Source organism: Thamnophis sirtalis, unplaced genomic scaffold (genome assembly GCF_051295495.1).
Source record: "Thamnophis sirtalis isolate CommonGarterSnake01/CBP01778 unplaced genomic scaffold, rThaSir2_p1.2 scaffold_1, whole genome shotgun sequence".
Classification (NCBI taxonomy): domain Eukaryota; kingdom Metazoa; phylum Chordata; class Lepidosauria; order Squamata; family Natricidae; genus Thamnophis; species Thamnophis sirtalis.
Window position 1 is genome coordinate 141419570 of NW_028261381.1, and position 19544 is coordinate 141439113.

General features: G+C 33.7%; 1 protein-coding gene across 1 annotated transcript in view; it reads right to left on the reverse strand.

Moving 5' to 3' along the window:
- The window catches only part of SETD3 (SET domain containing 3, actin N3(tau)-histidine methyltransferase), a 54676-nt gene that overhangs the window by 15299 nt on the left and 19833 nt on the right, over positions 1-19544 (reverse strand). Inside the window, exons 6-8 of the mRNA XM_014058929.2 lie at positions 18689-18945; positions 4087-4145; positions 3345-3459 (exon numbers count right to left, since the gene is read on the reverse strand). Of these exons, the coding sequence (XP_013914404.1) occupies positions 3345-3459; positions 4087-4145; positions 18689-18945 (431 nt within the window). The remainder of the gene's footprint in view (positions 1-3344; positions 3460-4086; positions 4146-18688; positions 18946-19544) is intronic.

Below are 19544 nucleotides of genomic sequence, written 5' to 3' on the forward strand. Positions count from 1 at the left end.
CGTCACTTTTTGGGCAAGATTGAGTTGGAATTGGAACCAAGCAGCAGGGGAGCTGGAGGCATGGTTTCAACTATGACTCAGTCTCTTGATCAAATAAGGATTGAACAACCCATTTCTGGACCGTCTTGCACCATCAGCTGGAGAAGCTATGTAAATATAAAAACTCCAATATTTCCCTTTTGGGCCACATAATAATTTGGAGAGTCAGACTGAGTTATCATACCATGATATTATTACTATTAAATTCAGATTGCCCTTTAATAGAAAAATAAAGAGGTCTGTAATGTCATAATAAACTGAAGGACTAATCTAATTTGGATTAGGAAAATGTGGTGGGGCAGAGGTTAGAATGCAATATTGCAGGTTAACGCTGCCCATAGCCAGGAATTTGATTCTAACTGGCTCAAGGTTGAGCCAGTCTTCTATCCTTCCAAGGTTGATAAAATGAGGATCTAGATTTGGGGGGCAGGCAATATGCTGACATTGTAAACAACAGAGGCTGCTGTAACGCATTATGGGACAGTATATAAGTCTAAGTACTATTACTATTATTTCTGCTTGAATGTCTGGAAATTATTTATCTCTTGGGTCCTATATACATTCTAACTTGTCTTTTATGTTTATAAGGAACTTCTAGGAAAGATCATTCGTAGGTTTAGAGCTAGCTGTCATTGCATTTTAATGATATTTGGTTATTATTTGTTTCTTATGATTTCACAGTAGGATATTTCCCGGGTATCCAAATATATTCATCTTGTAATAGACTGCTTGTGACAGACAAACTCAATCTGAGCAAAACAGAATTGTCTGGGGCTGGACTTCAGGATTAAGACTAGATTCTTGTTGGGAGTGTACTACTTTCTTTTAGGAAGTAGGTAACATAAGTGGCAATGGAGGCTTGTATCAGTTTTAGTTCCTCTACTCAGAGAGAGGATTTAGTGACATGTGCTGGCAAGTCAAAATTAAATTATTGTAATTACTATAATGTGCTTTTTGTGAGGCAGTCATTGAAGATGTTCCACAAACTGCAACTCGTCCTGAATGTGGCAACACAGGAGGTAAGTGGTACCTTTTAAATGTCCAACATAACTATCATGTTGAAAGAATTTCTTCAGTTGCCAGCTGCTGTCTGAGTCCAATTCAAGATGTTTATAATGGTAAATAAAGTTTAAAAGTTAAAATCTATTTAACACAAGTTTAAATATATTTGACAATGTTTTAAGGTTTCTTTTAAATGTAGTTTTGCTCTTTTAATTATTTAAATTTATTGACTGCCGAACTCCAGTGGACTCTAATCTTCTGAACTGTTAATGGAAAATTATTATTGGATTCATCCAGGTTAATTAACTTTCATCCAGTGTCCAACCTTTTTTGGGGGGAAGGTTATTGAGAGGGTGGTTGGCATGCAGCTTCAGAGAGCCCTGAATGAAGTGAATTATTTGGAACCTTTCAGTTGAGTTCAGGCTCGGGTATAGCACTGAAACAGCATTGGTCATTTGGAGGGCCTGGGATAGGGTGTTGCAACTGTCTTGCCTTTTCAGGATCTCTCAGCAACTTTCAATACCATTGACCATGGTGTCCTTCTGGACTGGCTCCAGGGGTTGGCAGTGGGAGCTCCAAACTACTGTCTTGGAGTGGATCTCCTTTTTTTTAGTGGCTGGTGTCAATTGAAGGCTGTGGGTGTGGAGAGGCTGAGCCCTAGGTCATTGGAAGTGTGGAATACTTCAGGACTCAGGTCTCTCCTCTCTAATATCTATTAAAAATTGCTTTGTGAGATCATCCAGTGGTACAGGATATACTGATAATACCCACTTATATCTCTCTACATTGGGCCAGGCAGATGATACAGTTGTAGTCTGTAGATGATACAGTTGTCTGAGTGCCTAGAGGCTGTAAGTGTCTGAATGGGGGTGAACCAAACTCAGCTCAACCCTGGCAAGATGGAGTGGATTTGTCATTTTTGATACTGGATGGACTTAAACTGATTCACAATACAGGGTCTTGCTGGACTCATGGCTCTGCTTGATGAGCAGATGGCAGCCATAGCTAGGAGGGCCTTTGCACAGATTCATCCTGTGCACCAACTGCATCCTTTCCTGGACCAGCAAGCTATGCTCATGTTTACTAACATCTTAACTATTACAATGTACTTTACATGGGGCTCCACCTCCAGCACTCCTTGCCTCTTAGCGTCCCCCTGCTGCTGCCCCTTGCCTCTTAGCACCCCCCTGCCACCCCTTGCCTCTTAGCACCCCCCTAAGTCATCCCACCGCCCCTCAGGGGGCAGTACCACCCACTTTGGGAACCACTGATTTAGCATATTCTATGACTTTTTAATATCACATTTCCCATTTATCTTAAGCAAAATTACTATTCATTCCTACAATACCTGTAATTACCACTTAAGATAAAAGAAAGGACAAACCCTTGAGCTTTTATCAAAGAGGCAATATAGGGGAACTATAGTAGATTCACAGATAATCACTTCTTTTTTTCTTGCTGCTATTTTAACTAGAACAAGGGGAAAACTAACAAGCCTCCCTCTGTAACCTGGCCCAAAGAAAGTCAGCTTCTCTCCTGTTGCTTTGAAGCAAAGAAAAAAGGAAACATTGGGGGGGAGGGATTCATATCCCATATCCCAACAGAATATAAGAAAATTATATAAAAGTAGATCAAAGTGGAAAAGTTATACAGAGAGAAGGAAACTTTTAAACTGGCATTAAATATACATTAAGAGACAAAAGGCATAACAATGTGTTGAGATAAAATATTACTAGGCTAAGATAGAAAGGGGTGAAAATATAGGAGAGGAAAATGTAAAAATGGAGATATATAGGACAACTGTGCTAGAATATTAAATGTAAAAAAAGAACATAGAAAAAAACAAGAAAAAAGTTTCAAAAGAATTTCAAGTTTTCTTTTAACTTTCTATAGTAAACAACAATAAGACATTCCTTAGCCCTCCATATTTTGAAAGATTTCACTCTCAGGCCTAGTTAAAACCTACAACTAGTTTCAACCAAATGAACTTATTTCTAACAACAATAAAACAAAAGCAACATGAAGTTATTTTTAATTATTTTAAGGTCATCACTGCTGTTGTACATCCTTCACTGTACAACACACATAAGACAGTTCTCAGTAATAGACGTTTCTCGAATATATTGTATTTAATATTTATTTTTAATAAACTTTCACAGAAATGCATTCATCTTTCAAAAATTTTCAAATCAAGTAAGATATTAAAATATGTTTGTTTAATTTGATTGGTAGGAAACAAAATATCTATCAAAAAATAAGATGCTAAATAAATTGTATTTATTCTCATATGAAACAGTCCTTACCAGTCCATTGGTGTGATTACACATATCCCATAAAGGTATCAGAGCTAATGTAACTCTAGAGCCATCCTCAGCAGGAATCTGGTTTTGTCGAGCCATGACTGAGGAAACTGCCCACCTAACAAGCCAAAAAGAAGTTAGTGACTGTAACTTTTTGTTTTAATACACTTTAAACAATTTAGATATTTTATATATTAAATGCCATTATGGATTTATTAAAGTCAAACAAATGCAGAATCCTATCTTTTGAAAATCTAGAAAAACAGGCAGCAGATAAAAACAAACAACAGTATATAAAACAGATACTTCAGTATGTTATAAAATTACTAAGAAGAAAATAGAAAATTAGGAATTATTTTTGGGATATGAGAGGCGTAGAAAGACTGTGAATTAACTTTACTTAGAGTGTTATCAATTATGTCACAGTATCTCTCAAAGAAGTCTCACTTATTTTAACCATTTTTCAGAAAATTAAACAGCAACTGCAACAAAAAATGATTTAAGAGAAATTTTAGAAAGGAACATAACAATATATTTTAGAAGAAACCATAAATTAATGCTAATTGGTTAGCTAACAAACTTTGAAGATTAAATACAGATGGCTGCAATAATTATACTCTGTGATTTTTAATGCTAAGTATTATGATGGGACCAGGGATTCATGATTAATAACTTGATTATTGGGGGTAGGGAAGGAATCTGAAAACTTAACAACTTAAGTTTTTAAATAAAAAGGGAAACAAACCTGTAATCATCGTAAGTGAAAGAATCCTTTAATGGCAGTTTGCTGGCATTAGGATGGGTCTGAGAAATAAAAGATTCAGAGGAGAGGTGAACAGGGGGGGAAAGCAAAACAAAACCCCCACAAAAATCAGTCAGCAGAATTTCATTATTTAGCTGCCTAACAGATCCTAACAAGAGCCAAATGAAGCAGGAGGCGTCCAGCCGTGCTACAGAGGGATCATCATGCTATTATGCTCTCATACATCACTGTCAACTTAATTTGTTGTGCCCAGCAGCCGCCATAAATCTGTTTCTTCATATTTCAAAGACTCAAACTCACAGACAATGGCACACAAGAATTTAAGGTAGACTCCTATCTCCAAACCACTGATGAAAAGTTTTCTGCTCTCAGGGTTTTAATTTTTAACTTGGTCACACTGTGTGAGAGTAAATGTATTTTAAACTACTTTTACTTGTACTGTATTCTGTTTTTTGGGAAAAAATAAATCAGAGAATAGATATATTTTAGACCAAAGACATGAAAAACACTGAAACTGTTAGTCAAATGGGTAGGTGAAGAACAGGGCTACAGCTATTATCAAACAAAACTAATGAGGCAATTACATTTTTTCCTTAGGGTATTGGTCATACTATATATCAGATCAATAGGATAAGAAAATAATCTTAATTATGATGAGACTATGAGGATTTTAACCAACTGACATAAAGATTCTTCATATCTTATATGTTTAAATACATAATATTAAAAATCATAGAATTTTACCAAATACTTAAAAATGTTCCCCCTCTTGAATTATTAAGATCCGTTAAAAAGATTGTTTCAATATTTCAATTACAATTGAATAAGTAGGCTTCAGAAATTATCAAATGAATAGTTATTTATACCAGTGGAAATGAGACTTGCATGGACCTATCTTTGCAACATTGTTAAAGCAAGAAGCTCAACACAGCATGTTTTTTATAGTCTTGATGCATTAGCATCACAAGTGCATGGTAATTTATCATCTCTCACAGTAATGTACTTGCTGGCACTGTGTGCAGGACAGTAGGGGATGAGGTAAAAGTGGCTCAAACCGTAAATCAATTAGAAAACAAAAGCTTGTGCTTAGTGCACAATTTTAGGCAAATTATATATTACAAAAGGCTGCCAATTGGGTGTTATGTCCCAGGTGTCCATTCTCTCTAACCCCTTAAAATTAGCTTTGTGGATGGACTAGCTCTGAAAATCTTGTCTCTCAACTAATTTTCAAATCAGTATTCATTGTACATATAAAATTTCATTGCAAATTTATTTAGTTGTGGCTATTTTAAGAAATAATTATTGCTAAGTTCAGGTGCAGTGGTTAAAGGCACCAAGAGTAGAAACCAGGATGCTATGAGTTCTATTCCTTCTAAACAACAACATGATCTCGAGCCAGTCACTGTCTCTCAGCCCTTGGAAAAAGGAAATGGCAAGCTATTTCCAAAAATAATGCCAAGAAAACTTCGGGAACTTGTTCAGACAGTTATCAGAAGTTGAGGCACAAAATCAACCAAACAAGCTCTGCATAATTTTATTATATCTTCAAGTAAATGAGAATGCTTTCATCAATCATATGGGGGGAGGGGAATCAAAATGAAACATAGGATGAGATGCAAATATATATATATAAACACAAGGAAAGCCAGATTTAAGATTAATTTTTGATAAAATCATCAGTTTGCTTCTGTTAGTAAGTAGCTAGTTAACGTCAAAGCTTTAAATACTTTATTTAATAAGATGTATATGCCACTGTTTAGAATGAAACTTCCAAGATACTATAAGACATTTCTAAAATAAAAGTTGATGACGATATTCACATTATTGCTATTATCACCATATAGAAGTAGAGGGAGAATGGCTTATTATATATGCTGTCTTGAATGCTTGAATGAGAGATATAAATTTAGTGAATAAACACGACATCGTGTAACAGTAAAAATCAGGTAACAGCATATACACAACTATAATCAGAACTTAGTTAAAATCATAATATAGGAAAAATCTTAAAATGCTATTTAAAAACCTTAAAAAGAATATGTATTATTGAAAAAAAATTCACAAACCTGGAAAAAAGAGACAGCAATTAATCTTTTAAAAATAGAAAACATTTATTTTAAAATTAACAATGTAAACTTTTTAATGAACTATACATGTGATAAAATGAGTTTTCAACACAGGCAAACTCACAATTACATTCACTTTTTGTAACTTTCAACTGAAAAGTCTTCCTATAAACAATTAAATCACGATTTATCTGAAGGATAGATGACTAACATGGCTGTGTCTCCATCTACTGACCGGATGCGTGTAAAGCAGGATCAGAAACTTTTGTCTTAAAAATGCAAAGGGACAATTTTCTCCAAGGAAAATTTTCAGCAATGGTAATTAATCAGATAATTTTACTATATAGAATATAAAAGCATTGACTTTTAAAAGAGTAGCACATGCATCTCTATATTAACAGAATATTTATAAAATCCCCTTCTAATTAAAAAAGACCATAGAAAATGAAGAAAGAAAAGACATTATTACTTATTATTTATATTTAATTACTTAATTACTTAATATTACTTATGTTTAATCATCTCATTATAGGTAAAAATCTTCATATTAGTGTGGAACAGAGCAGGTTTTTTTTTACTTCTGATCAACTAAGGGATTTTAATTCAAACCATCTCGAAGACTATTCTTCTCAGGTTGTTTGCTGCAGACTAGACCAAATTTACAAACAGCAAATTATATTTTTTGGAAAATAGGCAATAACACTGCAATCTAGCAGATGTTTGAGAACTGCACAGGGGACATGGAACAAAGCCTCCAATAAGGTCTAGAAATCAAAATAAAACTCTTTTTGTTCAAGTGCCCATTTCCTAAGCTATTCTGAATCCAAGATATATATCACTGGGTATCAGGCACTGAAATATGCACACATTGACCTTGATAAATGTAATCAAGGTTTCAAAGTTCAAATTACATTTTCTCAGTATTCCAATATAAGAGCATACGTCTAGTTCTATATCTAGTTGAACTATGAAACCCTTGGTGTTGTCTGAATTTGGTTGTTTGCTTGCAGATGTTTCATTATCCAACTACCAAGCTCAGAGAGCACCAAGGGCTCCACATTTGCTCAGAATTTTCTGTTGATAATATACCATCTCACTAGATATTAAAAAGGGAATCGATTTTAAAGTTAAAACACCATCCATACAACAAAAAGTTCCCACAATCCATATAGAACTAGTATAACTTTTGGAGTTATTCAAAATCCAAGAAAGAAAGAAAAAAGGATAAGTTGTGCCTGGTGTTCAAAATATATCTGTCTCACAGAGTACTGGAGTAGTATGCAATTGCCAGAGATGTATGCCATAGTTAGCTACCAATGATGTAACTTTCCTTGAACAATTGTAAGATGCTGTCTAGTCAAGACATTTGTAGATACGAAAAATTCAACTCTTATGATCTGTAGATTGCACAAAGAATTTTCTTTTATAATTCTTTTTAGATGTATATAGTTTATTTATATAAATAAATTTAATTATAATTTATATAAACTAATAAATTTATATAGTTCATTTTATATTTCTTTTGTACCTTGCTAGGAGGGAGAAGCAAACTAATCATTTTCATTCCTAGAAATAATGAAATCCAGCAATTAATATTAAATTATTTCATATTTAATTAAGTACCTGTGTTTCCCTGAAAATAAGACCCCATCTTAATTTTTTTGCCACCAAAAAAGACACCAGGTATTCTTTTCGGGGGATGTCATCCACTGACTCACCTCACTTACATACAGCAACCACGGCTTCCTTTTCACTGTCAGTGGCCTTCAGGAACTTCTTTGGCTGGCAAGGCTTTCCTGAAGGTCTCTGCAGCCAAGAACAGAGCTCTAGTTCGATCCAGAGCTCTGTTATCGGCTGCAGAAGCTTTCATAAAAGCCTTGCTGGCCTTGCCAGCTGCAGAAGAAATGGGCTGGCAGGGCAGGTGTTGGGGTGTATGTGGCTTAGCTGCAACTGTCTGAAGGTAAGTAGTAGGCAGCTCCACCACCACCCATTCCTACTCTAGCTTAATTTTTACCGTGTACCCTGGAGTGGGCGGGCTCTTAGTTAGGGCTTATTTTGCAGGGGGTAGGGCTTATATTGGGTGCACATGTAAAAATCAAGGTAGGACTTACTTTTGGAATAAGTCATATTTTCAGGGAAACACGGTATTTAGTTCTATTGTAAATGGAAAACAAGAGTGGCCATCCAGATCAGAATGCAAACCCTATTTTGAATATAATTTGAAATTACTTTAGGGGCAAAGATGTGTCTCAATAAGATTATCTCAATTCCAGAAAATAAGTGAGAAATATAAACTATGATTTATAAGATTGATATTACCAAATCCAAAACAGTACCAACAAAGTGTAAATGTCCATTATTACATTTTAAGACAACTGATGTTTAATTTTAAATAGTATACAGCATATTAAATATAGAGGAAATAAAGTTCCATAGATTAATACAATATTATTAAAGCCTTCTGCATTTTTTTCTGAGAATCTCTAGAGAGGTACTTGCACATTTCTAGCAATCTATCTTTCTCCTAATATATCACAGGAAATACTCCTAATACAAAATTATACTCTCACAGTAAATTTATTTTGTATTTTTGAAAATGCAGTATTTTAAACATGTGTTAGCATATCTTAGCTGAAAAGATCAAGAGAAAAATACTCTGATTTAAAAAATTGATTTAGCATGCAGTTTCACTTCACAGTCCCTCTGTAAAAATAAAATCTCCCTAACAAACTCTTAATAAAACCTGTCAATATATCTAGAAAGAAAAATGACACAAATGCATTAAGTATTAAATACCCTTGGAAAAAGTCACATATTCCATGAATTTTTGATGTACTATCTTGACGTTAATGTAAAACCTTGATCTTTATAATTGACAGATATTTAATAAAGTATAGTATATGGCTGCTGCATAGCATGCAAATTTTTCAGGTTGATCAAAAGGAGATAGACACTTATTCAAATGAAGCAACCTGTTGATAAATGGCGAAACTCAGATTAAGTTTGTATAGTCTTAGTTTAAGGAATAATATGCCCATTTTATTTTGGATAACTCTAAATACATGATAAAATTATGCTGCATTTTTAAAATGTGCCAGTAAGAATATTATGGCAATTGTTTAGCTAATAAGCATACGCTACAATGTTTCAGATTAGCAATAAAACTACTTAAATGGCTATTTATAAATAAAACTGTTTTGGAAACAAGCTATTTAAATCTCATAGGATAATAAAAATGGTGAACCAGGATTCTCAGATATGCAGTAAAGTGCATTTATTCAGAAATCCATGCAGAGTTCAAAAAAGCTTTTTCTCAATTTGTATATATATGACAGTGTTCTCAAAAGTAATAGTTTCAAAATGGATATTCCGTTTTTGTTAATTGCCTGGAAAATTGACTCACCTCTATGCTTAAGACCGTATTCAGATAATTAAAGAGCAAAGTCCAACTTTTCTGTTATTAATGGGAATTTGACCCTAGCACCAGCACAACCACAACAGTGTGTATGTTGTGTATCTGTGTGACACACACACAAACACACTCGGAAAAATCACAGAATATATATTAATATATTTATATTAATATTTAGAAATATTTAGAAGGGACTTGGGAAATCAAATACTCTGCTCAGTGCAAGAATTCATTATTATAATACTCCAAAAGAAAACCTTGTAGCTTGCTGTTTATTTCCTGCCAAAAAAAAATAAAATCCACTAAGTCCTAAGGCAACCTGTTGAATAGTTCTCACCTTTAGACAATTTTTCTTCATTTCCAATGAATATCTAATTTAAACCTATTTTTTTTTGTATTTTGGAAAACTCTGAATAATTCTTCCTCAACTTCTATATAATAGTCCTTCACATGCTCAAAGACAACTATTATATTTATCTGTAATTGTGAAAGTACTTTAAACACTTATATGTCAACAAAGAAAAAAGTTTTATTAGATTGAACACTCCAATTATGGCACATTTTCCTCATCTTAACCATAAATTCTTGCATTTATACTGGCATTTCTATAATTGTCTTATTTTGATTTAATTAATTTCTGGTGCTAGAAAAACTGGCTGACACTTGTTAACAGACAGGACCAGGAATATACCTCACCTGCAAGGAAACAACAGAGCAGGAACAGACAACCAGAGAGAGACATCCCTCAAGTAACCTAAATCCAAGAATGAAACACTTTAAATGTAACTACCAGCACCTTGAAATGAACCTGGAAGCATACTGGCAATCAAAGCAAACTTGCCGAGCAGAAGTGCCACATGCGCCAAACAATGTTCCTGTTTCTTTACTTCTTGGTTGATGTAAAACCAAAGATAGTCGATTCAGTTTTATATTTGTCCAGTCTTTGAAGGGCAATATTTCAGCAAAACGTTAGCAAATTTCCTGATAGGGCTATGTTGGTAAGAGTTTATCATCCAATAGACATCAAGAAAATTCACAACAATACTTTATCCCTCTTCAAAAGAACTGCAGTTTACTTCAGTACAGAATCATTCTCAATTTTCCATCTGGACAGGAAATTCTGGACACCATCAACATCACTATTTTGGTTCATTCCTCTGGTTTTTCTATTAGCATGCTCAGTAAACTTTTCACTCAGGCACATTTTAAAATCAAGTGAAATTATTAGTGAATGTTGCTCAATAATTTACATGCTTTTTGGCATGATAGCCATGTGTGAATTCTCATGGGTAGGCTAGAACATTTACACTGTTTAAGGTTACCACTGTTAAGACAAAACAGTGACAGTGCTCCAGTTAAGGAGAGTGAAAAAGAGGAATTTGTAGTTATTTTTATTATGATAAGCATGTGCCGCATCAAGTCAGATTGTTTAGGCCAAAAGCCTAAAAGACAACTTATTTCTAATTTAGTTAAATTACTATTTTAAGTCCCTTAAGCAGTTTAATAATGCTGAAAATATGCATCTTCTTTTATTATTTCACCCCAGATTTATCAGATTTCTATTGTGCTTTATTTTTATTGAACATTCATAACTGCTGTTGCATCTAGGAGAAAAAACATTAAATCGTAACAATACACTATGTGTTTCTGTGGAATAATATGATTAACTATTGAGGCACGGAATCTTGAACTACAGTTTACATCTCAGTGGACAGGGTTACTTTCTGGAATGCAACTTAATGTGAGAAATATATACTGTTATTTTGTTTTAGTTGCCAAAATGAAAGCTCATTGGAATCTGTGGCCAGGAGAGGGGTTAAAAACCTCATCTTTTAAAGAAGAGTCTCAATAGACCTTAGTGTTTTGTAGTCAACATAATATTTCTCCCCAGTGTGGTTTAAAAATGTGCAAAAACAATTTCATCTAATATTGGCATATATAGCTTTGAAGCATAGTTTTCAGTCAAAGTATTCAGGGAGATGATTTTAATGGAATTGTAAGTCATTAAGAGCATCAAAAATAAATTAAAAGTAGTTAAGTTGGCAAGCAGGGTCCAAAATACAGAAAATAATGGTTTCCCAAATGACAAGTTTTATGATTTTCAAAATGGAAAATTCTTATTCAACCAATGAACTTTTCCTATTGATACAGAAAAGGGACTTAACAGATGAGGTTGGGAATGCACCATGAAATGCAAAATCCAATAAAAGACTTAACAAAATAGATTTAGTTTTTGGCATGGAAAAAATTCATTGTCAAACAGCATTTTATCTACAATTGAAGAAGCAAAATCAGAGAACCAGAGATTTCAGCTGAACTCACTCATCTAACGCTTCCTTTAATGTTGTGCTTAAAATTCCAAGCTCCCCAAGATTCTCTGAGTATGCTAACGATTGACTACCTTTGTACTCTTCAACAATCAATTTACTCCTGCCACTATCATAGTACACAGAAAATTTAAAACATCTGTGGCAAGCTAAAAAATGTAAAATAAAATTTCCTAACAGATGAATAAAACAAAAGAAAATCCTAAACTATTTAAAGCACTCTCCAGGACAGCTCTGTCTTCAATGTGGGATGTACTCAAGGATGTACCCAATGTTTTCTGAGCTACACTTCTGTTACTTAACAAAAGAAAAGACAATCACTTTCTTTAGTACTCTGTTTTCATCACTAAATATCTGTAATCACTAGGACATCTTACCCATATTTAAACAAATTTCCTTTCTATCTTTCAGTTCTAATTCTACTATCTAGAACAGCAGCCCCCAACCTTTTGGCCACCAGAGACCAGTTCTATGGAGGGGGTTTTCCGTGGACCAGAGGGGGCATGGCTTTGTGAGCTGCCTGCATCATGCAAATGGGGCCTCACTTGTTTGCACGGACCGGTTTCTGGCATGCTGTGCATGGACTAGTATCAGTCTATGGTTGGGGACCTCTGCTCTAGAATAATATAAAATAGCTCTTATCAGTATTCTCATCTTCAAGATATGCTTTTCAGCTGTTCCTCATTCAGGTAGTTCTTGACTTACAACCATAACTGTGACTAGAATTTCTGTTGCAAGACAATCATTAAGGAAGTCACACCCAATTATGCAATTCTTTTGCTGGTCACTAAGCAAATTCGGCTTTATCCATTGACTTTGCTTGTCAGAGGTCTGTTGGAAAGGTTGCAAATGGCAATCACATGATCCAGATATAGGAGATAGCAGGCTGAGAGCGGAGTCATTGTACTCCCACAAAAGACCCAAATCCACACATACCTCCCCCATTAATTCCACTTACCCTTATCTAGCATTAATTTGGCTTGACCATTAGTAAAACAATCTTGCATATAGATAGCACTATAGGTAGTGCTTTGAACTGAACTCCGGTTCCTAATTACTTGCGCCTGACATCGGGATACTGCAACCAACATTAATACATGCAGGTTTCCAAGCATCTTAATCCTGATCACATGACCCCACGGATACTGCAATAGTCAGTAAGCCACAAGCAACACTTCCAGTGTTGCCTTAACTGCAAATTGTCACTAAACAAAAGTTCATAAGCCATGGACTACCTATATTCTATTCTATTCTATTCTCCCAATCCAGTGTTCCATCATTCTATTTTACTGTATTTTTTATATCGAAGATTTATAATTTAGGTATCATATTTAGTTCTTCCTTTCCCCATGTTTGCTCTTTTGTTGAACGGTTATCTTTTCATTCCTTTCTTCCATCTGACAATTGAAAAAGTTTTCATTCTCTTATCATTTATACATTGATGAATGTATTGTTCCTCTACCTTTTTTCTTTTTGACATTCTTGTCCCTCCTCCTCTTCTTCTTTGCAGCAATTCAAACAACATTGGTATTTTAATTTACTACAGCATGTTATTTTCTGGGATGTTATTCTTGGGATTAGAAAACAATACATCTGGAAATATGTTATTAAAAATATGAAAGACCTTCTATTATTCAATATTTTGTTGCATTCTCTTTTCATTCTGGCAGAAAATAGGCACAACTGGGAGGCTGTAGCTCTGCTTTTATATACTAAAGTGCACACAATGATAATATAAGGCAGGAGTTTTTCCTTCCATAAAGCTACAATATGCCCACGTGCAGAGAAAGTTAAAACAGGAACCCAAAATCTCTGTATTCAAAGAATCTTCACTGTATATATCTATGAACTGTATGGCTCCCTCTTGTGTTTATTTTATCATATTTCAATGTTCAAAAAACTAAGCATTATGCAATGAACATGTGTTCTGTTCACTTTGCTGTATATAATTTGTGCTCATTAAAAGGTAATGGCAGCAACACATAAGCATTTAAAAATGGGGAAAGAATTATAAATATGTACAAACTGAAAATCCTCCAGGTTAAGTTTTAAACAAGCATATTACCTATTTTTTTCTGTTTTTCTTGAAATTTAAGCTTAAGATGCTTTGTCAATTGCCTTATGTCTATTTTAGGAATTAGATTACACTTCTGGTTCTTTGCTAATAGCAACGGCTATTTTTGAATATATAAACTTGTACAAGAGATGAAGAAGAAACAGCATCCCTGTTTTCAAGTGCACTCAGAATAATTGCAGTCTAAAAGTGCTTAGAAATAACATCTTGAAAATTTACTCCTACTGCTTTCATCAAGAGACTGTACTATTGATTAACAATCAAATATGTGATAATAAACTTTTGTATTGTTTGTAAACCAACAAGCACACTGGTGCGATATACAGAGCTAGACAACAGGAACTCGATTTTAGATTCAACTATATTATAGAAACATCACAGGGCAAATCTGGTTTACATAAGTCTTAAACATACATACATCACAAAGATGTAGGAACCTTGTTACCCTTTTAAATCATTTCACCTTCCAATCAAGTACAATATTATTATTAAAATATGAGGCAACATTATATAGTGAATAATGACTATCCACTATCCACTGATGTTTCTAACAGCACTTTTATAAACATGTCAGCATTATTATCTCTCATAGCGAAAGGCAGGAGAATGACTTACCTGAACCTATCTAAGAGACTTTTTGATTTGGCTACTAAAAGCAGTCTGGACTCTAGTTAACTATACTATACGTCCTCTTCTAGAAAGTCATGCTAATCACCCACTATATACCTATGAATCAGTTTTTCATTTTCATTTAGTAATTAACATTCCATGTGAATCATGTCAGCTTGTGTTTTAAATTATTTTTAAATATTTATTTCTTCAAACATCCTTCTTAAAATCAGCTATTTTCTCAGTTTTTACTACATTCTCTACTGTGCTATCCATTAGAGGGAATAATATGTAATTGAATCTAACTCAGTCATTGTAAGTCAATTTTATGGTATAATGATAAAGAGTCTACCCAACAGTAATATAACAACAGATCAAGTTACTATACCATAAAGCTTGTGATACTACTATTGACTTGAAACAATTTTAGATAGAGCACACATTTTTAAAAGTTCTTCTGAAAGAATACAGACACTCTATTGTTCCTTCAAAATGCATCTTTCACTTTGGAATGCTGGCATGCTAATGATCACACTTGTCTACTTTTAAATGTCAGTATTACACATAAGATATAATCTGGATATCATGTCACTTTGTGGCACACTTTATTAACTTTGCACTAGGATAGCATATGGCAGACATACTTTTTTTTTTTAAAAAAACCCATCATTTCAAACAACATTAAAAGCCTTGCCTCGTAAAGTGTTGCCAGGTTTCTTTTTTAAAATGCTGGAGCTTATCTATGACATTGGCGTCTCATTAATATAGCGCCTTCTGTTCTAAAGGGAGGAAACTTGAATCTTTCAGCCTTCATCGTTCTATCACAATATCTTACATTTTGTCCAGGCATGTTTTGAACTGCCCAACTAAAAAAATGTCACCAGTACTGCAATTTTAGAGCAACTAGATATATTAAGCAAATAAACTAAAGACTGACTTCACATAAAAAGAAACATTAAAATAAGTTATTTTAGAAAAGAATAAAAAAATATTGTCACTTTAAAATTATTGTCACTAATCAGAATACTTTAAAATGAAATTTTGTTGCATTCAGCTCTCAAAAAATAGCCATTATGCATCCCCCCCCACACACACACGTATATGTGAAAAAAGGAATCCTGCAAGTGTACAAGATGGATGGCATATGGAACAAATCTGTTACAGAATCTAGTAGTCCTGCTGTAGATACTTTGAAACCTCTTCCCAGAAGGGAGAAACAGACTGTGAAGTGGGTGTATGCAGGTCTCTAACAATGCTTCGAGCTCTAAGCACATAGTGCTTTTAAGCAGTATCCTGAATAACGGGAAGCGAGCTTCCTATAATCTTTTCAGCTGTCCTTCCCACTCTCTGTATGGACCTTCTATATGGGGCATGCTACCACCAAATCAAACAGTGATTCAGTTTGTTAAAAACGGTCTCAATCGTGCCTCTGTAAAAAGTGGCCAGGGCAGAAAGAGAAAGATGTGCTCTCCTCATCCAATGCAGGAAATGCAAACGCTGGTTTGCACGCTTCACTAAAGATAACATATTTTTTATATTGTCTGGGGAAAAAATGAACATAGTTTTAAAAGCAATCTGGGACTACTTTGTCTAACGTAATTTCCAAAATGTTTTTATGATAATACTAGCACTAGGTACAAATCTTTCATTTTAAAATATTAAAAATGTTCAAAACTGTTGTAAATTGACGTTGTAATTCAATAAAGGCAGGCAGGAAGTAGAATATATTTCAACAGAGATTTTATTTAATTAAACAACAGTGTTGAAAGATTTTACTATATGATATACCCATTTCTATGTAGGAAATATTCTTTTCAATAAAAGCTTACTGCACACTGAATAGTTATCTAAGAAGATATTGGTTGATTTAAGGTGTCCCAAAATCAAATCTAATAAAATGTTTTGTCACTATGTTAAACTTTGAGAATATTTTCTTGTCTTTGCAATATAAAGCCTTAGTAACTATGGACACCTACACAAAAGTTGTGGGAAAAGCTAGTTACAGTACAGGGAACAAATGGCTAGAAGAAAATTGTACTGTGAATTAAAGGGACATGATGTCATGATACCAATTTATCAATGAAAATATATTCTCCTGTACTGCTCTAACTTGCCTGTAAACACGCTCCTGTCAAAAATCTTTGCATGTACTCAATCTATAGTTTTATGTTAAGTAGAAGAATTTAGGATTAAATTTTATCTCTACAAACACTTAATTGTATAAGAGGTTCAATGGATTAAGTTGTAATATTTTACACATGAGTTAACAAAAAGGCCACAAATACAAAGAATCATAACAATGCTTCCCTTTATGTATCCCATACACACACAAAATGATGGAATAATAAAGTACAATGTACTTATCTACATCATCCAGCTCCCAAGATCCTGCCCAATTGGTGTATTTTTATTCATAAAATAGTTTTGATTACAAAGTAAAGTTCATTATGTGCATCATTTTATAGTGAATTTATTTTTCAAAAATTCATTTCCTAAATATTTCCTGTGTCCCGTCCTGTCCCCTCCCCCTTTGAGTCAGTCTTAATTCCTGGTAAATATATATGGATAATGCAATTAATTGTCAACAAATTTTGTGAAATGATTTGCTACTGCCTTTTCCCTGAGAATAAGAGCAAATGGTCCAGCTAGTTTAATGCCTAAGGCAGGTCTAGAACTCACTTTCCCGACTTCTAGTCCAGTGCCTTTAACCATTGCACTGAACTGGCTCTTTTAACAAAGCTCTTTTTAAAATGTTTTTTTCCTATCTCTTATACAATTTCATAGTATCTTTTTAAATAATTTATAATGTCTTATTTTCATTTTTTCCTCTACCTATTGCTACCTCTACCTTTAACAAGATTTTGCTTTTGTTTAATATTATTCTCTCCTTCCTAGCATAAGAAAGTTCTCTTAATAATCAGTTAATTAGACCTTTGGACTATTCCAGCTATTGCCAACTTTCAAATCAGCTGGGGCAGACAAGGACAGTCTTGTCAATCGTCTACTTCTCTACACAGCTTTACTTGTCTTCCTCTCTTCTATGAACTTTAGATCAAAAGTCTTTTTTGTCTACAATACTTAGATCATAACCACCTATCTGCTGAACAATGACAGCTCAGAAAGTCTCAGACCTTCCCTCCAAGCTCTGCCCCTTTTGCCGATGTAAAACAACATTTCTCCTCCTAATGGATAGTATTTTTCTTTAATTCTCTTAACCTCACCACATCATGCTGCATGCCATCAAAAAGTATAATGAAATATGGGATTCATTTGTACAAAATAGAACAGATAAAAAGCATGATAGATATCAGAGGGGCTCTAAGATGCTGAGCTTTTGATAGAAAGGCCGGCAGTTCGAATTCCTAGCGCTACGTAACAGAGTGAGCTCCCGTTACTTGTTCCAGCTTCTGCCAAAATAGCAGTTCGAAAGCATGTAAAAATGCAAGTAGAAAAATAGGCACCACCCTTGGTGGGAAGGTAACCGTGTTCCATGCGCCTTCTGCATTTAGTCATGCCGGCCACGACCATGGAGACATCTTCGGACAGCGCTAGCTCTTTGGCTTTGAAACGGAGATGAGCACTGCCCGCTAGTAGAGAACAACTAGCATATATGTGCAAGGAGAAGCTTTACCTTTACTTTATGATAGATATATAACATAGGTATATCATAATATTTGCATTAGATAATTATATAGAGAATTGTAATTTTTACTGTTGTAACATTATATGTTCTGTATTTTAATTTATTGTATTTTTCTTCGCTTTGAACCGTTTATTATTTTTTGATAATGTAATATTTTTTTGTGTTTTGTTCCTTTTTATTATTTGAAAAGCATTTAATTTTTTTATAAAAAGTTCTATATAAAGGTATGAACTTATATGATCTTGAAACCTCTAATAGCAAAGGACATAGTATTGAACATGACAAAAAATTTCTGCTAAAACCTAAGAATATATTAAAAAAAACAAGCACTATAACTATGTGAATTGTTTTATGCACTATTCAAAACTAATACAAAAAGGAACCTTTTAAATGTATTTACATGCTTTTAATGCACATAATTCATATATACTGCAATTTGTTTTATCCTCTTACCTGTACAACTTTGTAGAAATAGGCATACTGTCGGGCAGTATTTTTATACTGGCTAAAAATATCGTGTATGGCCTGAGTTGACTGAAGATATTCAACTTCATCTTCCTCAAAGTAAAGAGCAGTATTATATTCATTTGGGAGGGTCTGGATATAAGGTAGCCAGAAGGAATTAGGGTTGTGTCGTTCACAGAGAAGATGAAAAGCTAATGTGATATTGCCCATAGCTTGAAGAATTCGATCTTGAGAATATAGAGAACCTTAAAAAGAAAAAAACCCTGTAAGAAAATCTTAGTCCTTCTAAAATTAAGGGGAAAAAATTTAACAATTATCTACGTTATACCAGAATGTATTTATCTCCTATCATAGGAGGTAGATACGCAAGACAATAATTTAAATATATATCATATTAACTATTAAGGAGGAAAGTACTATGATGAAAAAAATACAGAGGTAACTTTTGTAAAAAAATAAAAAGTACCAGTATGGTTCTTTATTATTCCTAAATCTTCTAATATAGCATTACTTTAAATCCACTGACACAATTTAGGTTTGTGGGATTATCTTCATTATATTATTTCATTGATTTTTTTTTTCTGAGATGAACACAATAAATTGTAGTGATATGACTCGGGCAAACATTTATAATTAAGAATACTCAAACATTTATCAAATTTAGGAATTTTACTAAAATAGAAATCTTAACACAAATAACTATTCATAATTTCTCCAGGTTCCCTATATCATTACTTAAAAACAGACATTTAATTATTACTACTGTTAAATAGATGGTTGTCTATTAATTCTGAGAACTTACAGCATTGTTCCATAGAAAACATCATATAAATACACCTTAGAT